Source organism: Chiloscyllium plagiosum, unplaced genomic scaffold (genome assembly GCF_037043375.1).
Source record: "Chiloscyllium plagiosum isolate Xiang-an unplaced genomic scaffold, Cpla_swu_hap1 HiC_scaffold_17, whole genome shotgun sequence".
Lineage (NCBI taxonomy): Eukaryota > Metazoa > Chordata > Chondrichthyes > Orectolobiformes > Hemiscylliidae > Chiloscyllium > Chiloscyllium plagiosum.
Genome location: NW_028270155.1, coordinates 43,623,886 through 43,643,827, shown reverse-complemented (window position 1 = coordinate 43,643,827; position 19,942 = coordinate 43,623,886). Strand labels below are relative to the sequence as shown.

The 19,942-nt window shown below is 41.1% G+C and overlaps 1 protein-coding gene across 1 annotated transcript in view; it reads right to left on the bottom strand.

Moving 5' to 3' along the window:
* Window positions 1-19,942, bottom strand: part of lonp2 (lon peptidase 2, peroxisomal) — a 119,936-nt gene that overhangs the window by 45,109 nt on the left and 54,885 nt on the right. Inside the window, exons 10-11 of the mRNA XM_043706924.2 lie at window positions 12,183-12,309; window positions 6,874-7,007 (exon numbers count right to left, since the gene is read on the bottom strand). Coding sequence (XP_043562859.2) covers window positions 6,874-7,007; window positions 12,183-12,309 — 261 coding nt within the window. The remainder of the gene's footprint in view (window positions 1-6,873; window positions 7,008-12,182; window positions 12,310-19,942) is intronic.

The window sequence follows — 19,942 nt, the reverse complement described above, 5'->3', positions numbered from 1 at the left end:
CGCATGTCAGACAGGAGCATCCCGAAAGACCTGCTGCACGGGGAACTGGCCTCCAACAAAAGAGCACAAGGGCAACCCCATCTTCGTTTCAAAAGTGTCTGCAAGAGAGACATGAAGTCAATGAACATGAACGTCGAGAGGAGGGAGGACACTGCAACCGATTGCTCTCGTTGGAGGCTGGAATTACGCAGAAGTCTTAAAAAAAAGAAGAGAGATTAAGGCTTACTGAAGAAAAGCGCAACCACCAAACAAACAGCACCAAGATCACACCGGAGGACACCGCCTTCAGGTGCAGTCGCTGTAGCCGAGACTGCCACTCCTATATGGATTCTACAGCCACAACAGATGCTGCTCTACCAACAAAGATTGAAGCAAGACTTCCCAGGCGCAGATCCATGGTCTCATGACACTAACGGATGCCACCACCATCAATAATGGTGATGGTCAAGAGAATGCTAATAACAGAACAAAAAAGGAGCTACATCACATCATTTTCTCTTAATTACATAATGTGTTCAAAAAGTATGTTTTACCCAAATTTTTGCATAACATGATTAGTTTTAATTTTCAGCTTTGCCTCATACCGAATCAATCACTTAGATATTAATACCCACAATCATGGAATATTAATACCACAATAACTTTCATCACTAATGAGACTCTTCCATACTTGGGCAAACTAGCAACTTAATTTATCATGAGACACTTTTCAGTACAATAAAGACCTATCCTACATAATTCTTATTTAATACTAGTAGTTTGAAACCAGTCATTAGGAATTAAAACTATTCTTAGCAAAATCCCTTCCTTACCTAATATGTAAAGAAACCATCAAGGGAGGAATCACTGGTGAATCTAGTAATGAAAGAAATGAAACAGATAAGAGAAGCATTTTTAGGGGAACATTCAGGCAATAGCATTCACACAAAGACTAAGATGAAGGTGAAGTTTGAGAAGGACATAGTAAGACAAAGCCCAAAGCAGTAAATTGTAAAGGGTGGAGGTAGCTGATTTTAAGGGAATGAAAATGGATCTACTAAAACTAAATTAGCAAAGGTTACTGACTAACAAGGAAATAGAATAGCAATGGGAACATTTAAAAAGAAGATCTATGGGATATGGGAGAAATATATTCCATTAAAAAGCATGAACAATTTGTCAATAATGACATACTATAAATGAGTAAATAAATTAAATACACTGAAACTAAAAGAAAGGACATACACCAAACATACGGGGCCCTAAAGTGTGATTGACAATAGGGAATATGAAAAGATTTTGAAATAAGTCAATTAAACAATTTGGAAGGCAAAGTGGAACTAAAGAGGAACTAAATCAAATATTAAAAAGAACAGTACGGTATTCTGCAAGCAAAAGAAATTTAGGTTTGGAATTATGCAAGAAAAGGATATACATGATAAGTTCACAATTAATGACAGCAGAATGAAAGAAACTTTAAATCATTATGTTGTCTCAGCATCTACCAACAAAACTATAACGAAGAACAACAGCAATCTACAGTAAAAACACCAAATTTGAAGAGCACCAGATCAGCCACTGAATGGCTGAGCAGGTTTGAAGAACTGAATGACCTACTCTTCTTCCTTGGCCCTACTTTCTAATTTCAAAAGAGTGAAAACATATCTGTCACAGGAAAAGTAGAAAAGATCAGCAAGAAATGTTTCAGGTAACATTCATTCCCATGAGGGGGAATGCAAGGGCAACCCAAAGCCTGAGTTCACAGGATAAGGAAAGAGAGAGTAAAATGAATCAAAAAAGGACTGCAGATATCAGGTATCAGTTTGAAAGTGCAATTTTAGGGGAGATAATGGCAAAGTGGTAACATTATTGGTCTAGAAATCCGGAGACCTAGGCTAATCCTCAGGAGACCTAGGTTTGAATTCCAACATGGTAAACTGGTGCTATTTAAATTCAACTAATAAATCTTGAATATAAATCTAATATCAGTAATGGTACCATGGATTGACGGAAAAACCCATCTGATTCACATGGTCTTTCAGAAGGGAAATCTGTCATCGTCACTGAAGATCATAAGATATAGGTGCAGAATCAGGCCATTCAACCCATCGAGTCTGTTCTGTCATTTGATAATGACTGATGAGTTTCTCTTGCCTTCTCCCTATTATCCTTGATCCTCTTAATAATTAAGAACCTATCCATTTCTGTTTAAAGGTACTCAGTGACTTGGTCTCCATAGTCTTCTAAGGCAATCAGTTCCTTTAGATTCATCAGCCTGCATGCGACTTCAGATCTATAGTAATATGGTTAACTCTGAACTGTCCTCTGAAATGGCCTAATTTGCCACTCAGTTATGGATAGGCAACAAATGCTGACTTTGCCAGTGATACCCATATTCCATGAAAGAATAAAGAAAAATGAAACAGGGTGAATATGTAAGGAGCTGAAAATGTGTTGCTGGAAAAGCGCAGCAGGTCAGGCAGCATCCAGGGAACAGGAGAATCGACGTTTCGGGCATAAGCCCTTCTTCAGGAATATGTAAGGAGACAGGTTACTTCAGTGTAAGGAGTTTGAAAGTTCCAGACTAAACATGTTTGGTTAGAACCCGAAAGGGCCTATTTGAAGATCAGAAAGGTGAAGTAAAAATAAATGCCCAAAGTGAAGCTTGCCTGGATCACAAGCACAAGCATGGACCAGTAGAGTATGTTGTAAAAAGGTACTTACAACATTTTATTTAAAGAAAAGGATGAAATATACACAAAAACTCTTCAGAGATTATTTTGGAAAATATTGCAGAAAATAATATTTTGCTTTCAATCTGAGTCTTCCATTCAAATCTTCAGTTTATACCTGTTTTATACACCTATTTTCTTTTTCTTACACCTTATTCCGTTCATTCAGCTCAACATAGATATCCTCTTTAACAAATCCTCACGGCAACTAATAAATGTTACCGTTAACCTATTGTTGTCATTACTAAAGAAAATTATGGAGATCCACAATTTAGCATTTAACGAAAGCTCTTTCTTAGCATACTATATTATGTTAATTTGCATTAAACAGTATGCCACTGAACCTTCTCTTTTTATTTTAATTGCATTCTGAGTTGGCAGAATACACACTTTTACGGTTTTCTTAAAGTAATTTTGGTTAGAACCATAGGCAAATCACAACCTGATGAGCCCCTCACATCAAACGTTTCACAACTGACTGAGGAAAACATGGCCCAAACAGGTGGCGCTCAGAGAACTGCCAGAGACCAGGCACCTATTAAGAGGAGATTACCCTGTGTGCCCACGGCAAACAGGGACTTCATCCAAATATACAAGTAGTAGTAATAGCAGCAGGCAGGTACATGGGGCATAATGGCCCTCAGAGCCCAGAAGCTACACCGTGCAGAGAATATTGTGATCATTTGTCTGCCTCCATAGACAAGTTGGTGACTGCCATGGAGGGCTAGGTCCAGGATCCTCAGGAGGTACTGGATGATCACTTACACTCGATCATCTCAACCAATGGCTCCCAGGACCAAAGGCATGGCAACAAGAGAACAGGGAAACTTGACGCCCAGTGCAGGTTCCCTGTACTCACAGAAGATAGGGCAATGCCAGGAAGCACCCAGTTTTTTTTAAAAACGGTGGAACCAAACATTCAGAACACTGTTGCGATGGCTGGGCTGTCCACCCCATGCTTCCTTCCCCCTTTTTGACCCATGAAAGTTCAACTTGCCTCTGGCAAGAGTAGCCTTGGCATATCTGGCTTATCTACACACAAGCGTCCCTATGTTTGCCCTTCCAAACCTTCAGATTCAACACGTTTCACACACATTCCACACCAGAAACAGATTCCCTCTACCGCAGCAGCAGAACCAGGCAGCCTGTTTTGAGATGGTGGTGGGAGGGAGAGAAAGAAAACATATTGAGGGCACTTGGGTGGCACGGGTGAAAAAGGCTTGTATTAAAGACAGAACTGTATTCGTAAATGTTGATGCCTTTAACTTGCATGCACCTGCTTTTGTGTCTCTTTGTGTAGGCACTCAATGTATTTCCACAGAGGTTCATGGCCACTCGTGAGCATTAATGAATGGAGGTCTGTGTAGACATCTGCAAACAGGGAGAACAATGCAAGCACATGGCATGAGGTGTTCTTGACATCTCTAATGCCTGGCTTCTTCTATATGCAAAGATATTACTGTCAAAGATTTGTCTAGCAGTGGCTGTCCGACATACAGAGAGCATAATTGCTGTTGGATGGCTAGGGAGCAGCCTCATGGCCCTGTAACTTATGTTGCTCTACTTTAAAAGCCCATTCCACAACTCCATGGATTCAGACTTTCTGATGTCCCCCCTCTGCCCATTTACATTCATCTACAACTGCCTACCCTTCCCAACCAGTTTAAAAATAAATTCATATGTCTGGAATGGTCATTCACAGCTCTCTGCCCCCACTTGATGTAAGAATGCTTTTGACTATGGACAATAAATCCTCCTGGCATTATACTCTTTCCAGCCATGCCTACCAGTTTCACTGTCTTTGAAATCCTGCTGCCCCATCACAATTAGCTATGAAGAAAGGTTGGATAGACTGGGTTTGTTTTCAATGAAACACAGGAGGTTGAGGGGTGACCTGATAGAAGTTTAAAAGATTGTGAATGGCATGGACAGTGTGGAAAGTATCAGGCTTTTTCACAGGATGGAAGGATCAATTGTTAGAGGACACAGGTTCAAGGTGCAGTGCTGGACAGGGGGTAGGGGGTTTAAAAAAAAAGGGATGTGCGAGGCAAGTTTGTCACACAAAAGGGTGATGAGTGCCTGGAACCAGCTTCCAGAGGCAGTGGTGGAAGAAGACACAATAGCAGCATTCAAGAAGCACCTAGAAAAACACATGAATACAAAGTGAATACAGGGGTACAGATTCTGTAAGTGAAGACAGTTTTAGTATGGATGGGTAAAATATGTCAGTCTACACTTGGAAGACTGAAAGGCCTGTTTCCTCTGCTGTATTGTACTTTATTCTTTCTTCGTACATTTATACTGTATACTTGTCCAGAGCCATCTGCCCCCATTCCCAAAGACAAAACCACCAAGGTTCAATGCCACAGCTACAGCCACACTCCCTTCCCCATGACTACATCCCCCAAACCTCCATGCAAATTGGTTTCTGTGGGTGGACATGACAGACTGTGGTCCTTTCTTTTGACAGACATGATTGCCAGGAAAGAAGTGTCAAGACCCTTGATTGGTGCCCAGTCATCTCCCCAACTGCATTATCCCTGCCCCCCACAAAATGACAATGGCTCCCTCCCTGGACTATAAAGGCACAAATCCCTTGACTGAAACTCCCCTGTAACTGGATATATGACTGTGGTCCACACCTTTGATTAGTATGGGAGGGTCTCTGACTTAATCTACTAAGACTTGGCGACTAATGAGTATGTCCATTGATGATTACTCCCCTTAGAATTGGAGTTGAGTGCCTACATGCTGTATATGCACTGTATGTTTGCCATATAAGCTCTGCCACATGGAACTGGTGAGAGATTGATGTAGCACACTGCTATACAGCAAGAAGAGTGCCCCCTAGACGGAGGGTTGTTTTGCAGCAAGGCAAGGAACCTGTTTTTGTGACTGCACTAATTAGCAAAGCAAGACAAGGGAAAGCAAGCAGGCAATGCTAAGAAAGCAAGTGAACAGCTCTGAGATTCAGCGTGATCTAGCTGGCAAAGTGTCCCCACTGCAGCTTTTCAATGCAAGTTGCTGGTATACCCTGCAATGCAAGTCTATGCTTCCACAGTCTGATGCAAGTGTACATTAAAATTGCCAATTTTGTTTGGGATGGGTTGGCAGATGGAGGAGGAGTGCGTTTGTTGATGCCTTATTATACTTCTGAGATGTTGTTGGCTGACGTACAACATAAAGGTCATTCAGACCAAATGGCAAGCTGAATCTGCCAGGTCCACACTCTGGTTTCTTTGTCAAGTTTTCTAAATGTCTCGCGACTTTGGCAAGATGGGAGTTTGCATAGTGATGAGACATGTTTTGGTGTTAACAAGGCAGTTGACAACCAATAAAGATCATCGATTGGTATCTTGCACTGCCTAGCAAGAAGCTCACCACAGAACTTGTGAACAGCATAAAAGATGGAGTAAGATCATTGACATCTTGCCAAAGGCCAAATTACTCAAATCCCTATACGTTTCCACTCAATATTTTTTCAGTTTAGTAGTTCGTCACAAAGTCTTTCTCTGAACCTCCCCAACATGGGTGAATCCTAGCCTTAGTAATGCAGCCAACATTGACACAGCAATATACCTCTCCCTCACCAACACAACATAAATTATTTATGTCACATCTCTGGACCAATAAGTCACATTTCCTGTTAGATGTCCTCAATTTTTATTTGGTTTTGTCACTACCTGAGTGAATGAATTTGAAATTTATCCACCGAAATGCTCAGACCTCATTTATTTCTTGTACTAAACTCATATCTACATAAACAATAAACTGCATTTCACCACTCCCATCTCATTGATTAAGTTTGTTCATATTCTTTGGGATAGTTGCATATTGTTTAGCATCAACTAGTTTGGCATACTTTGCCATCTTGCACATATAGCACTTGCTTCTAAATACTTTTCAAAAAGTTGTAATTTATAGTTGATAGTGACCTAAAACCGGCCACAAGTTTCCACTCTGACACTCTTTCACATGAGCATACATTTACTCTTTGCCGTTCACCTACATCATCTATTCCGAAGGCATGCACTTTGTCAGTTAGTTGGTTAAATGGAGCTGCACCTTTTTTTGTTCTCCTTACAGCTAAAGTGTCACATATTATTTTTATTTGATAAAAGCATTTTTATCCAACATTTCATATAATTAGAAGTCAGCTCACCTTCCTTCTCAGTCACATGTGTGCGATTGGAATTTGTAACCTTATGTTGACTCTCAGCCACTTTTACAGCCACAGCACGACAAACAGCTCCAATCTTTCTCTCAAGAGAGCGAACACCTGCCTCCCTGGTATATCTGGAAAGCATAATTTTTTTTTGAAACAGCATACTCAAAACCATCCAGTATAAATTACAAACAAAAGACAGAAGCTATTACGTGGCTCATTAACATAGGTGGAACTATCCCAAACGTTACATAATTGTAATTGGGTCTTTACTCCTGATCGAAGTAACCGATGATTAGCCTGTCTCAAACTTGCATAAGAAATTTATCAGCACCAAAAGCAGAGATCAGGATGAGAAAGCCTTATTTAAATTGCCCCATTGACAGCTATGTAAAATTAAGAGTTGACTCTCACAATGAACATTTCTAGAGTGGCTTGAAGGGCAAGGGCAGCAGATACATGGAAGCATCAGCACCTGCAGGTATCCTCCAAACCACACAGTATCCTAACATGGAACTACAGTGCCATTCTATCAGTGCCACTGAATCCAAATACTGGATCTCCTTCTCCTAACAGCACTATTCACAAACTGATTGTTTAAAAGGTTTAGGTCTGATCTGTTGCTTATGGGATTGCTTAGTGATATCTATTGCCTGCTGTTTGGCTTATAAGTAGCTTCAGCAGGCTGACATCTTTTGTTTTTTAGGTATTTCATATGATGCACTTGGCATGCCCTCCTGCACTTTTCATTGTACCAAGGTTGATATCTTGGCTGGAATGGGGTACATGCAGACCATGAAGTTACAGCTTGTGATCAAATATAATTCTGCTGCTTGTGATTCTGCACCTCATCAATGACCAGTTTTCAGTTCCTAGGTCTGATAAAAGTCAGTCCCATTCTGCTGCTGCACCAACAAAGCTGAATGGTGGGTTTCATTAATGAGAACATGGCATCATTGCCACAAGGTTTAGACACGTTACAGCCAGGTGTAACAATGAGTGGTAAAATGGTGATTGCAAGGTCAAGTAGATTTTCCCTCATCGGCTCCCTCATCGCCTGCTGCAGGTGTAGTCTAGCCACTACGTCCTTTCGGACTCAGCCAAAATTGTTCAGTTGTGATGCTACTGGTCATTCTTGGTGATGGTCAATGAAGTCCCCCACACAGAGTATATTCTGTGCCTTTGCCATTCTCAGGTCTTCCACATGAAGGAGTATTGATAATCAGTTTTTCTGGGGGCACGGGGGAAACATGGAGAGTCACTTCTTGATGAATCCAAAGGATCCTCCCTCCCCACAGTATACCACTGTTCCATCTCCTCTGATGGGTTTGTCTAACCAATGGGACAAGACATCTCTTTAGTTGGTGATAGCAGTGTCTACGGCATCATCTGTAAGATTTGAGTCCATCAACTGTCAGGATGTGACTTGACTCGTCTTCAGTAAAGCTTTCCCATCAGGTTCCAGATATTCATGAGGAGAATATTGCAGGTTTGACAGGGTTGTGTTTGATGTTGTTGATTCAGGTTGCCTGGGTTGATGCCAACGAATCCATCCATTTTCATTCTTCTTTTTTGATGTATATTAGGATGCAGTGTAAAATTTCAAATTTGTCAGTTATACCAATTTGAAGGTGTGGCAAAACATAAGGTGTTGTCAACTGACTACAACAAGACATACACAGGAAATAGGCAAACTAGTAATGTAGAATTTAATGCAGAGAAGTGAGTGAGAGATGCATTTTGGAAGGAGGAATAGAGATTGACAATATATAGATGTACTGGCACACTTCTTGAAAGTGAGCAGGAACAGCTGGATCTCGGGGTTTCAAGTGCACAGATCTATTGAAAGTGGCACGGCCAGAGCAGCTGGAAAAGCATATGGGATTTTGAGCTTGATAAAGAGACTTTGAGAACAAAAGCAAGGAAGTTACACAGAATCTTTCAAAAACTCTAGATAGGCAACAACTACAATATTGTGGTAAAAACAATGATTGCAGATGCTGGAAACCAGATTCTGGATTAGTGGTGCTGGAAGAGCACAGCAGTTCAGGCAGCATCCAAGGAGCAGCGAAATCGACGTTTCGGGAAAAAGCCCTTCATCAGGAAATTGTGTCTAATTCTAGTGACCATAATTTAGAGGAGTTGTAAATATCTTTATGGAGGGGCAGAGAAAGTTATCAAAATGACCTCAGAAGAAACTTAACTACAGGTGAAGTAGGAGAAGCTAGGGTTTTCATCTAAGCATAAAAGATCTGATAGAGATGGATTAGATGATGGCAGGTTTAGACAAAGTAGACAAAGAAAAGCTGTTTCCATTTGCCGATTATACAAGGACTGGGGGACAGTGCTTTAAGATTTTGGGCAAAAGACACAATGGGATTAATGTAAAATACCATTTTTGTTTACAGAGCAAATGGTAACAACCCAAAAATGACTGACTATGAGGGTGGTCAAAGCAGAAATGATCAATTATTTTGAAAGGAAATTGGATGGGCACTTGAGCAAAATAAATTTGCAAGATTATAGGATTAGCATAACAATAGAACTGATTAATTGCTCTACCAAGAGCCAGAATAGTCTCATTGAGCCATAAGGCACCTTTTTGTGCTACAGTGACTCGCATGGGCAGAATTTTATTAATCCCAGTTTGGCATTAATGAAGGGTGGAAAGTCAAGAAAACAATGTATAGCTGGATTGAAATGGCTCCCTGACACATGCCAGGGGAAGTTTTCCTCATGTAGGCAGGATTGCAGATCAATTATCCACAGCAAGAAACATCCTCAGTGTGGGAATGAATCAGGAAAATTGTCCTGGCGTGGATTCAAAATGTTTTCCAAGACATTTACAGCCCCAGCTCGAAGATACATACAATGTTTGTTGGTATTTCACCAACTACTAGAGACTACTGCCACCACTCAAAAAGGCATCATCTGAATGGAGCTGCCAACATGCTGTAGGCTGCAGACCTCAGAGTGGGAGGGGCCTGGCTGTACAGCTCTTCTCAAATTTTTTTCCACTAATCCATGGGTACCTCCATTTAGAAATGGGCAATAATTGCTGACTAGTCAGTGAACTTACATCCCATGAACAAATCAGAATTTGAAAAAAAATCCTTTCCTTCTTGCCTGCTAGCAGCTATTTAGGATCCTGCCATTTTCTCGTATTTTATCTAGAAATGCTTTTTCTGTTTCTATGGCTATCCATTTTACTCCGTTTGACTTACATCATAAAACCTTTGTTATTTAATCTTTCCTGCCTTCCCCAACCACTTCATAGGTTTTTCCTTTGGTTGTTCTTCCCAACCACTCTTCTTTCAATTACTCATAACATATTAAATTTCTATCTTTTCCCAGTTCTGATAAAACGGCAAAGACCTGAAATATTAGTCCTGTTTTTCTCTCCAGAGATGTTAGCTGACCTGCTTAGCATTTCCAGCATTTTCTGCTTTTACCTCATTATCTTGCAATGTAGGTCACATTTCTGTATAGAGGTAATATGTCCATTTTGAAACATGATTATGCCAAATATGGTTTGACTAGTGCCTTATCATAGTTTTTGTGGAATTGTTTTCCAGGATTATGGTTATGTATTCCAATATTTTAACCACTATTTTTGTTCTTTCCCTTCATGACTGTCAGAGTAATGAAAATTATGAGTACAGGATTTTGATGTACTGATACTCAGGTTACTAAATGGTGGAAGGCTCTAGAGAATGAAAAACACATTTGGTTTTACATTCAAAAGGAACATCAGATTCTGTTGAATTAGTATAAACTTGTCAGTTTTTGTGAACTTCTTCACATGAAGGATATAAAAACAAGAAAAGTCACAATAACAATTCACGAGGATGTTATTAGAGAGTAAAGATTTCCTTATGATGTCAGTAACAGTGAAATGATCACAGGAGACAAATTTCAGATAATCAAAATAATTGAAAGCAGAGATCAGAAGAAATGTCTTTACACTGGAGGTATTGTGTTTACAATATAGAATCTTATTTTGTGAACCAGTACAGATCTGATAAGACAAATGGCTTATTTCTACTGTGAAACATTCCATGATCCAACAAATCCAAAATGCTAGGCTTCCTTGAGCTGCCAAAGGAGGTGGACACTAGTACAATTACAACATTTAAAAGACATCTGGATGGGTTTATGAAAAGGAATGGTTCAAAGGGATATGGGCCAAATGCTGGCAAATGGGACTAGATTTATTTATGTTATCTGGTCGGCATGGACGAGTTGGACTGAAGAGTCTGTTTCCATGCTATACGTCTCGATGACTCCAGGTTACAGCAAACTTTTTATTAACTGGAATCTTTGGAACCAGGAATGTACTAGTTGATCCAATATTCCCATTAATCAAGAGGTACGTGTATCCACAGTGAACCCTGACCAATTAAAGTTTCAAGACATCAATATCCCTCAAAAAAAACCTATGTAAAACCACACCTTCTAAAATCAATGTAAAACCACTCAAAAAGTACAGTCGGTTCTGCTATAACACGTTTCTTCAATGCGAATTGGCTTTACTGCGATTGAAGAGTTTAGACTGCTATTTGAAGAATGCGAACATTCCTTACCTGTATTGGCTATAAGGCTATTCTGGCCCCTTTAGTTTACATGGCCTGGGTATTGAGATTTCCTTATAACGTGAGATCACACGAGAACAGAACTAAAATGTTATATCAGACACGACTGTAATAGGAATGTAATGCCTGGGATTTTTACATTACTGTTATATTTTATTTACAACATAAATATTGGGATATTGCAGTAGATCGCAGTATTTATAGTTTTTAGGTTATAGTTTTTTGCTGATTTGAGCCAAGTTTGCTATATTGAATTTCTTTTTCATTTCACTTTACCAATATTTGAAGCATTTGATATGTTTCAATTACATTCTCTTTATTATTTCTGGCGTATTGTAAGTAAAATAAATTCAGCAAACTGAGCTGCCTGACTACTAACATCACTATTTGTTTCTATACAATATCTTCAAAATATTTTCCATGTGCTTTTCACAATTCCATTCATATTGTTTATTTACTTAAAACAAAAATTAATTTTATTCTTATATTTATCAATCACCACAATATCTACTTAAGTAACATCTCTAACCACTCTTTCAGCTTCTTTACTATAACTTGAGAAATAAATTTAATGTCAAAAAGTAACATGCAGCTCCTTCCCTTGCTCTAATCTTAAGCAATTAAGCAATCCAGTCCTGAAATTGAATAAGTTAAACCATACCATAACTAACAAAAAACTTTGGACAGATGATTTTTGATATAAAACACACTGACCTGCTGATGATATCTTCGGTTGCCTCTTTTGGAATTTGGATCTGTTGGGGTGTTAGCCCGTGCAGTTCTAACTGTTTAGGGATCAAGTGCCTGTGAGCAATTTCAATCTTCTCCTCTTGAATATAACCTGATATTTGAAGAATCCACCAATTAAAATAATGCATTTAATGTTAAACTGTTAGTAGAATACAGCCTAACAGATGCTTGGCAATTAACACACATTATAAATGGCAATTGCATTCAAAACAATCACAAAAACCGAGTATAATGCATTCTGAGGGCTAGTTCTCTTCACCCCTCAACCCCCTTAACACACATTACCCTTCCATATCATTTTCCCATCCTTAATGATGGAAATGCAACACCTGGACCCAGACTTTCATCATGATGGCAAATGGGACATCTCTATGACTGAATACACCCAAAATCCTAAGTCCTGCCCTTGAGTCATATCTAACTTTCCCAGGGGCAAACCATGGTTCACATAAGGCTATGGTTCATGGTGATAGTTTAAATGATCAGAGATGAGCATCACGTGGGTGACGAACTGATCAGGTATCTTTTGATCAACTACATATTTGGTTCACACAAAGAGAATAATTGAATACTTGAATTTTAAAGTTGTTCATTAGTATATCTCTACAGTCCCTTCTCCCAGTTTAACATCTAGGAGTATGGATGCTGATACACTCAAATTACAATAAATGCTCAATCTAACACGTCATAAAATGACACAACAGCATTATATTCTAATCACGAACCATAACAGAAACATTAGTAATCACAGCCCACTGAAGGTCAGAATAACATACCAAACTTTTCGCAGCAGAGAGCGGCAGGAGCTGGGCGGAAGTTCAGGCGGAGCGCAAAGCCGGTCGGGAAGGTAAGTGATTGCTATTAGAGAGGGTGAGTTCTAAACCCCAGGTCCTACAAAGTAGAGTCTCCCTCCCTCCCTCCTGCTCTAACCTAAATTAAGAGTCCACAGACTTGCCACAAAGAGAGGGTCTAAGGAAGTTTGGATTGAAGAGTGAGGCTTCAGCTCAGGAATCTTTGACAAGGAGGTTGAGTGAAGTGATTACACCACAGTTGAAGAGGGTGAAGACATGACTGCCCAGCTGGTTCAGTGCGCTACATGCTTGATGTGGGAGGTCAACGACTCTGGTGTGTCTGGCTTGTATGTGTGTGGAAAGTGTGTGCACATTCAGCTATTGACCGAGCATATTGCAGCGCTGATGAAAGAACTCGAGGACCTTAGGCTCATTCAAGAGAACGAGGTCTTTCTGGAAAAGACCTTCAGCGAGGTTATTACACCAATCATGCCAGAAGAGAGCAGACGATGAGGAAGGCAGAGAGGAGACAGGTGCAAGAGACCCTGGGAGAAGTACCTGTCATGAACAAGTTGAAGCTTTTGGAAACAATAGAGACTGATGACACTGCCAGTTCGCAAGGCGGCCAGGTCTGTCAATCAAACGTTGGCGCAGAGGCAGAGCGGAAGAGTCAGACATCGCACAGAGCCGTGGTAATAGGGGACTCCATCGTGAGAGGAACTGACCGGGGTTTTTGTGGCAGCAGACGGGATTTAAGGATGGTGTGTTGCCTTCCTAGTGCCAAGGTGAAAGACATCGCGGACAGAGTGCAGGAAATCCTCAAGGACGAGGGTGAAGAGCCAGAGGTGGTGGTACATGTCAGCACAAATGATGTCGGGAAGAAGAGGAGGAACATACTACAGCGGAACTTCGGAGAACTAGGAAGAAAGCTGAAAAGCAGGACGTCCAAGGTGGTTATCTCCGGTTTGCTTCCAGTTCCTCGGGCTGGTGAGGCCGGAAACAGGGAGATAATGGACTTGAACGTGTGGTTGGGGAACTGGTGCAGGAAGCAAGGATTTAAGTTCTTGGATCACTGGGGTATATTTTGTTGTAAGCATAAATTCTACAAGAGAGACGGTTTGCATCTTAATAGCTTAGGGACCAGCATTCTGGCAGGCAGGTTTTCTACTGCAGCACCGCTACATTTAAACTAAGTAGCGGGGGGGAGGGGACAAACTAGATGTTTAAAAAGGAAATTGAAGGGAAAGTTAGAACAAGAGAAGTCAAGAAAGACAACTGTATCAACGAGGCAGAAAACTCGGAAAGGGATCATGCTGTAAGGTTGAGTAAAATAGGGGTTGATGGGAAGGGTGAGAGCAGTAACAAATTAAAAATACTATACATGAATGCACGAAGCATTAGACAAAAGATGGATGAGCTTGAGGCTCTTTTGGAAATTGGCAGATACGATATTGTGGGGATAACTGAGACATGGCTTCAAGTGGACAGGGCCTGGGAAATGAATATTCAAGGCTACACGTGCTATCGTAAGGACAGACTGACGGGCAGAGGGGGTGGGGTGGCCTTGTTGGTAAGGGAGGATATTCAGTCCCTTGCGCGGGGGGACCTAGAGTCAGGGGATGTAGAGTCAGTGTGGATAGAGCTGCGAAATACTAAGGGTAAAAAGACCCTCTTGGGAGTTATCTACAGGCCCCCAAACAGTAGTCTGGATGTCGGATGTAAGTTGAATCAGGAGCTGAAATTGGCCTGTCGCAAAGATGTTACTACAGTTGTTATGGGGGATTTTAACATGCAGGTAGACTGGGAGAATCAAGGTGGCATTAGACCTCAAGAAAGAGACTTTGTGGAGTGCCTCAGATGGATTCTTAGAGCAGCTGGTGCTGGAGCCGACCAGGGAGAAGGCAATTCTGGATCTGGTATTGTGTAACGACCCAGAATTGGTCAGAGACCTCGAAGTGAAGGAGCCATTGGGAAGTAGTGACCATAATACAATAAGCTTCAATCTGCAATTTGAGAGGGAGAGGGTACAGTCGGAAGTGACAGTACTTCTGTTGAATAAAGGGAACTATGGAGCTATGAAGGAGGAGCTGGCCAAAGTTCAATGGTGCAACACCTTAGCAATGATGACCGTGGAGGAACAATAGCGGATATTTCTGTGTATAATGCAGAAGTTGCAGGATCAGTTCATTCCTAAAAGGAAGAAAGATCCCAGGAGGAGGCATGGGCGACCGTGGCTGACGAGGGAAGTTAAGAAACATATAAAGTTAAAAGAGAAAAAGTATAACATAGCAAAGATAAGTGGGAAAACTGAGGACTGGGAAGCTTTTAAAGAGCAACAGAGGATTACTAAGAAGGAAATACGCAGAGGAAAAATGAGGTACGAAGGTAAATTGGCCAATAATATAAAGGAGGATAGTAAAAGCTTTTTTAGGTATGTGCAAGGCAAAAAAATGGTTAGGACTAAAATTGGGCCCTTGAAGACAGAAACAGGGGAATATATTACGGGGAACAAAGAAATGGCAGAGGAATTAAATGGGTACTTCAGATCTGTGTTCACTGGGGAAGACACAAGCAATCTCCCTGAGGTAACAGTGGCTGAAGGACCTGAACTGAAGTGAATTTATATTTGCCAGGATTTGATGTTGGAGAGACAGTTAGGTCTGAAGGTGGATAAGTCTCCGGGGCCTGATGGTCTGCAACCCAGGGTACTGAAGGAGGTGGCTCGGGAAATCGTAGATGCTTTTGTGATTATTTTCCAGAGTTCGATAGATTTGGGGTCGGTTCCTGAGAATTGGAGGGTGGCTAATGTTATACCACTCTTTAAGAAAGGTGGGAGAGCGAAAGCAGGAAATTATAGACCAGTTAGTCTGACCTCAGTGGTGGGAAGATGCTGGAGTCTATTATAAACGATGAAATTACGGCACATCTGGATAGTAGTAACAGGATAGGACAGAGTCAGCATAGATTTATGAAGGGGAAATCATGCTTGACTAATCTTCTTGAATTTTTTGAGGATGTAACTCTGAAGATGGACGAGGGAGATCCAGTGGATGTAGTGTACCTGGACTTTTAGAAAGCTTTTGATAAAGTCCCAAACAGGAGGTTAGTGAGTAAAATTAGGGCGCATGGTATTGGGGCAAAGTACTAGATTGGATTAAAAATTGGTTGGCAGATAGGAAACAAAGGGTAGTGATAAACGGCTCCATTTCGGAATGGCAGGCAGTGACCAGTGGGGTACTGCAGCTTTTTACAATATATGTTAATGATATAGAAGATGGTATCAGCAATAACATTAGCAAATTTTCTGATGATACAAAGCTAGGTGGCAGGGTGAAATGTGATGAGGATGTTAGGAGATTACAGGGTGACCTGGACAAGTTCGGTGAGTGGGCAGATGCATGGCAGATGCAGTTTAATGTGGATAAATGGATGGTTATCCACTTTGGTGGCAAGAACAGGAAGGCAGATTACTACCTCAATGGAATCAATTTAGGTAAAGGCGCAGTACAGAGAGATCTGGGTGTTCTGGTACACCAGTTAATGAAGGCAAGCATGCAGGTACAGCAGGTAGTGAAGAAGGCTAATAGCATGCGGGCCTTCATAACTAGAGGAATTGAGCACAGAAGTAAAGAGGTGCTTCTGCAGCTGTACAGGGCCCTGGTGACACCACACCTGGAGTACTGAATGCAGTTCTGGTCTCCAAATTTGAGGAAAGACATTCTGGCTATTGAGGGAGTGCAGCATAGGTTCACGAGGTCAATTCCTGGAATGGCGGGATTACCTTACACTGAAAGACTGAAGCGACTGGGCTTGTATACCCTTGAGTTTAGAAGACTGAGAGGGGAACTGATTGAGACGTATAAGATTATGAAAGGATTGGACACACTCTGGCAGCAGGAAACATGTTTCCGCTGATAGGTGAGTGCCGAACCAGAGGACACAGCTTAAAAATACGGGGTAGACCATTTAGGACAGAGATGAGGAGAAACTTCTTCACCCAGAGAGTGGTGGCTGTGTGGAATGCTCTGCCCCAGAGGGCAGTGGAGGCCCAGTCTCTGGATTCATTTAAGAAAGAGTTGGATAGAGCTCTCAAAGATAGTGGAATCAAGGTTTATGGAGATAAGGCAGGAACAGGATACTGATTAGGAATGATCAGCCATGATCATGTTGAATGGTGGTGCAGGCTCAAAGGGCTGAATGTCCTACTCCTGCACCTATTGTCTATTGAGGTTAGTATGAATAACTGATCATTTTTAGTGCGGGGTAGAGTTTTTACACCATGAATCACATTGGACTGCTTATTAATCAAAACTATAAAAACAGTGGCAAAAATAAAGGTTTTAGTATGACAATAAACAAAGTACGGAAATCATATTTCTTCATGAGTTCAAATTCTGTTAAAGAATATCATCCTTTCCAAGCCATTTGCCGAAACACATCTTATAAGACATGATTTATTGATTGTGCCTGCACCATAACAATTCTGTGTGCCTTCCTAACAATTTACCATACAAAATGTGGGTCTGGATGGAATTAGATTCCCTACAGTATGGAAACAGGACATTTCGTCCGACAAGCCCACACCGACCCATTCCCCTTCCCTATATTTACCCCTGACTAATACACCTAACACTATGGGCAATTTAGCATGGCCAATTCACCTAACCTGCACATCTTTGGTTTGTGGGAGGAAACCCATGCAGACGCAGGGAGAATGTGCAAACTCTACAGAGTCACCCGAGCCGGGAATTGAACCCGGGTCCCTGGTGCTGTGAGGCACCAGTGCTAACCATTGAGCCACCATGCCGCCCTATGTGTAAACAATAAGATTTTCAACCGCTTTCAAAAGTCTCAAAAGGACACTGTGTAGCTAAAATGTTCAATTTTTCTACTGGCCATCCATTTATTCTCGACTCCAAATTTCAGCACATTGAGAAATCCCATCTCATGCAAAGTCATGCTCATACATTACCCCTCACTAATCTATGATGGCACACATTCCCCATAAAACCTCAATTTTAAAATTCCCAAATGTGCATTTAAATCACTCCACAGGTACTCTTTGCCTTCACTCTCGCTCCATCAATCCTCACCCTATACCAATTATTCATTCCACTGATCTGAGCTTCGAGAATCCTAGAACACAATAGGAAGCTATCCTGTGACAGCTCTTTCAAACAGCAATCTAGTTATGCACACTTTCTCTCTTTCCTCAATTCCTCATTCAATAATTTATCCAAATCCAATGAAGGGTGCTATTCAATTGGTACTCCTCAGCACATTAGACAGTGCTTTCCAATCCGTAAATGTTCATTGAATAAAAATGCTTTTCCACCTGCAGCTTCCGAGGTTTGATTCCAGCCTCGGGTGACTGTCTGTGTGGAGTTGCACAATCTCCTAGTGTCTGTGCGGAGTTGCACAATCTCCCAGTGTCTGCGTGGGTTTCCTCTGGGTGCTCCGGTTTCCTCCTATAGTCCGAAGATGTGCAGGTCAGGTGAATTGGTCATGTTAAATTGCCCATCCAGCACCACTATTCCAGAATCTGGTTTCCAGCATCTGCAGTCATTGTTTTTACCATAGTGTTAGATGCATTAGTCAGAGGGAAACGGGTCTGGGTGGGTTACTCTTCGGAGGGTCGGTGTGGACTTGTTGGGCCAAAGGGCCTGTTTCCACACTGTAGGGAATCGAATCGAATCTAATCTAATCAGTAATTTCTCTTCCTAACCCAATCACAAAAATCAAGTTAATCAAACATGACTTGCTCTTAACACGTCCATACAGGTGTTCCTTTATTATTACATGCTTCTCCATGTGGCTGTTGATTTTCTCCAAAATTATTTTTCCAAAAACTTTCCCACCACTGATGCTCAATAAACTGGCCTATAATTTCTAGATTTATCTGTGCTCAACTTACTTTAAATTAGCATGTAACACTGGTAATCCTCCAGTCCTCTGGTACCTTCCAAATATTGAAGGAGAACCAATAGTCATAACCTGTGCAACTTCTACCCTTGCACCACTCAACAATTTGGAATGCCTCTAATGTGGATAGAATGACTTGTCAGGTTTAAGTACTGCCAGCATTTTTAGTTCCTCCTGTATATTTATTTTTATCTTATCCAGTATCCCAGCCTCCCCATTTACCACAGCTTTGGCAAAGTCCCCTTCTTTGGTAAATATTGACTCACGGACCCATCTGGAGCCTCAATCATGCTTTTTCTTCCCACGAACAGATGGTCCTCTTGTCCATCATCTCACTGAAGGCCATGCACCTTGGTCTTTCTCCTCTCCTACTTTATAGTCCTCATTCAAAGTCATCTTTTTGAGCAAACTTTTGATCACACCTTGAATATTTGCTTCTTTATAAAGAACATAAGAAATGGGAGCAGCAGTAGGCCACTTGGCCCCTCAAGCCTGCTCAATCATTTAATAACATCATTTCTGATTTGCCCCAGGCCTCGATTACATTTTCGTTCCTGTTCCTCATAGCACTCAATTCCTTAAAGTTTCAAAAAAAAAAACTGCCAGTGATCTAACTCTACAACTCTCTAGGGTTGAGAATTCCAGACACTTCCAACCTCTGGGAAAATAAATTCCTTCACATCTCGGGTTTTAAATGAGTTCCTTTTATTCTGCAGTAACTATGTCCCATAGTTTGAATGGCTCCCCCTAGTGGAAATATCTTCTCAACATCTATCGTGTCAAGTCCAGAGTTTGTATTTTTCAATCAGATCACCCCTCATTCTTCTACACTCAAATGAATAACAGCTTAAGCTGTTTAGCTGTTCTTGATAAGTTATGACCTTCAGCCCAAGAACCAGCTTGATCAATTTCTTTTGAACTGCCTCTTAAATACTGAATCCAAAACTGTACATAGTACCACACGTATAGCCTCACCAATACCCTAACAAGACTTCCCTATTTTAAAACTGC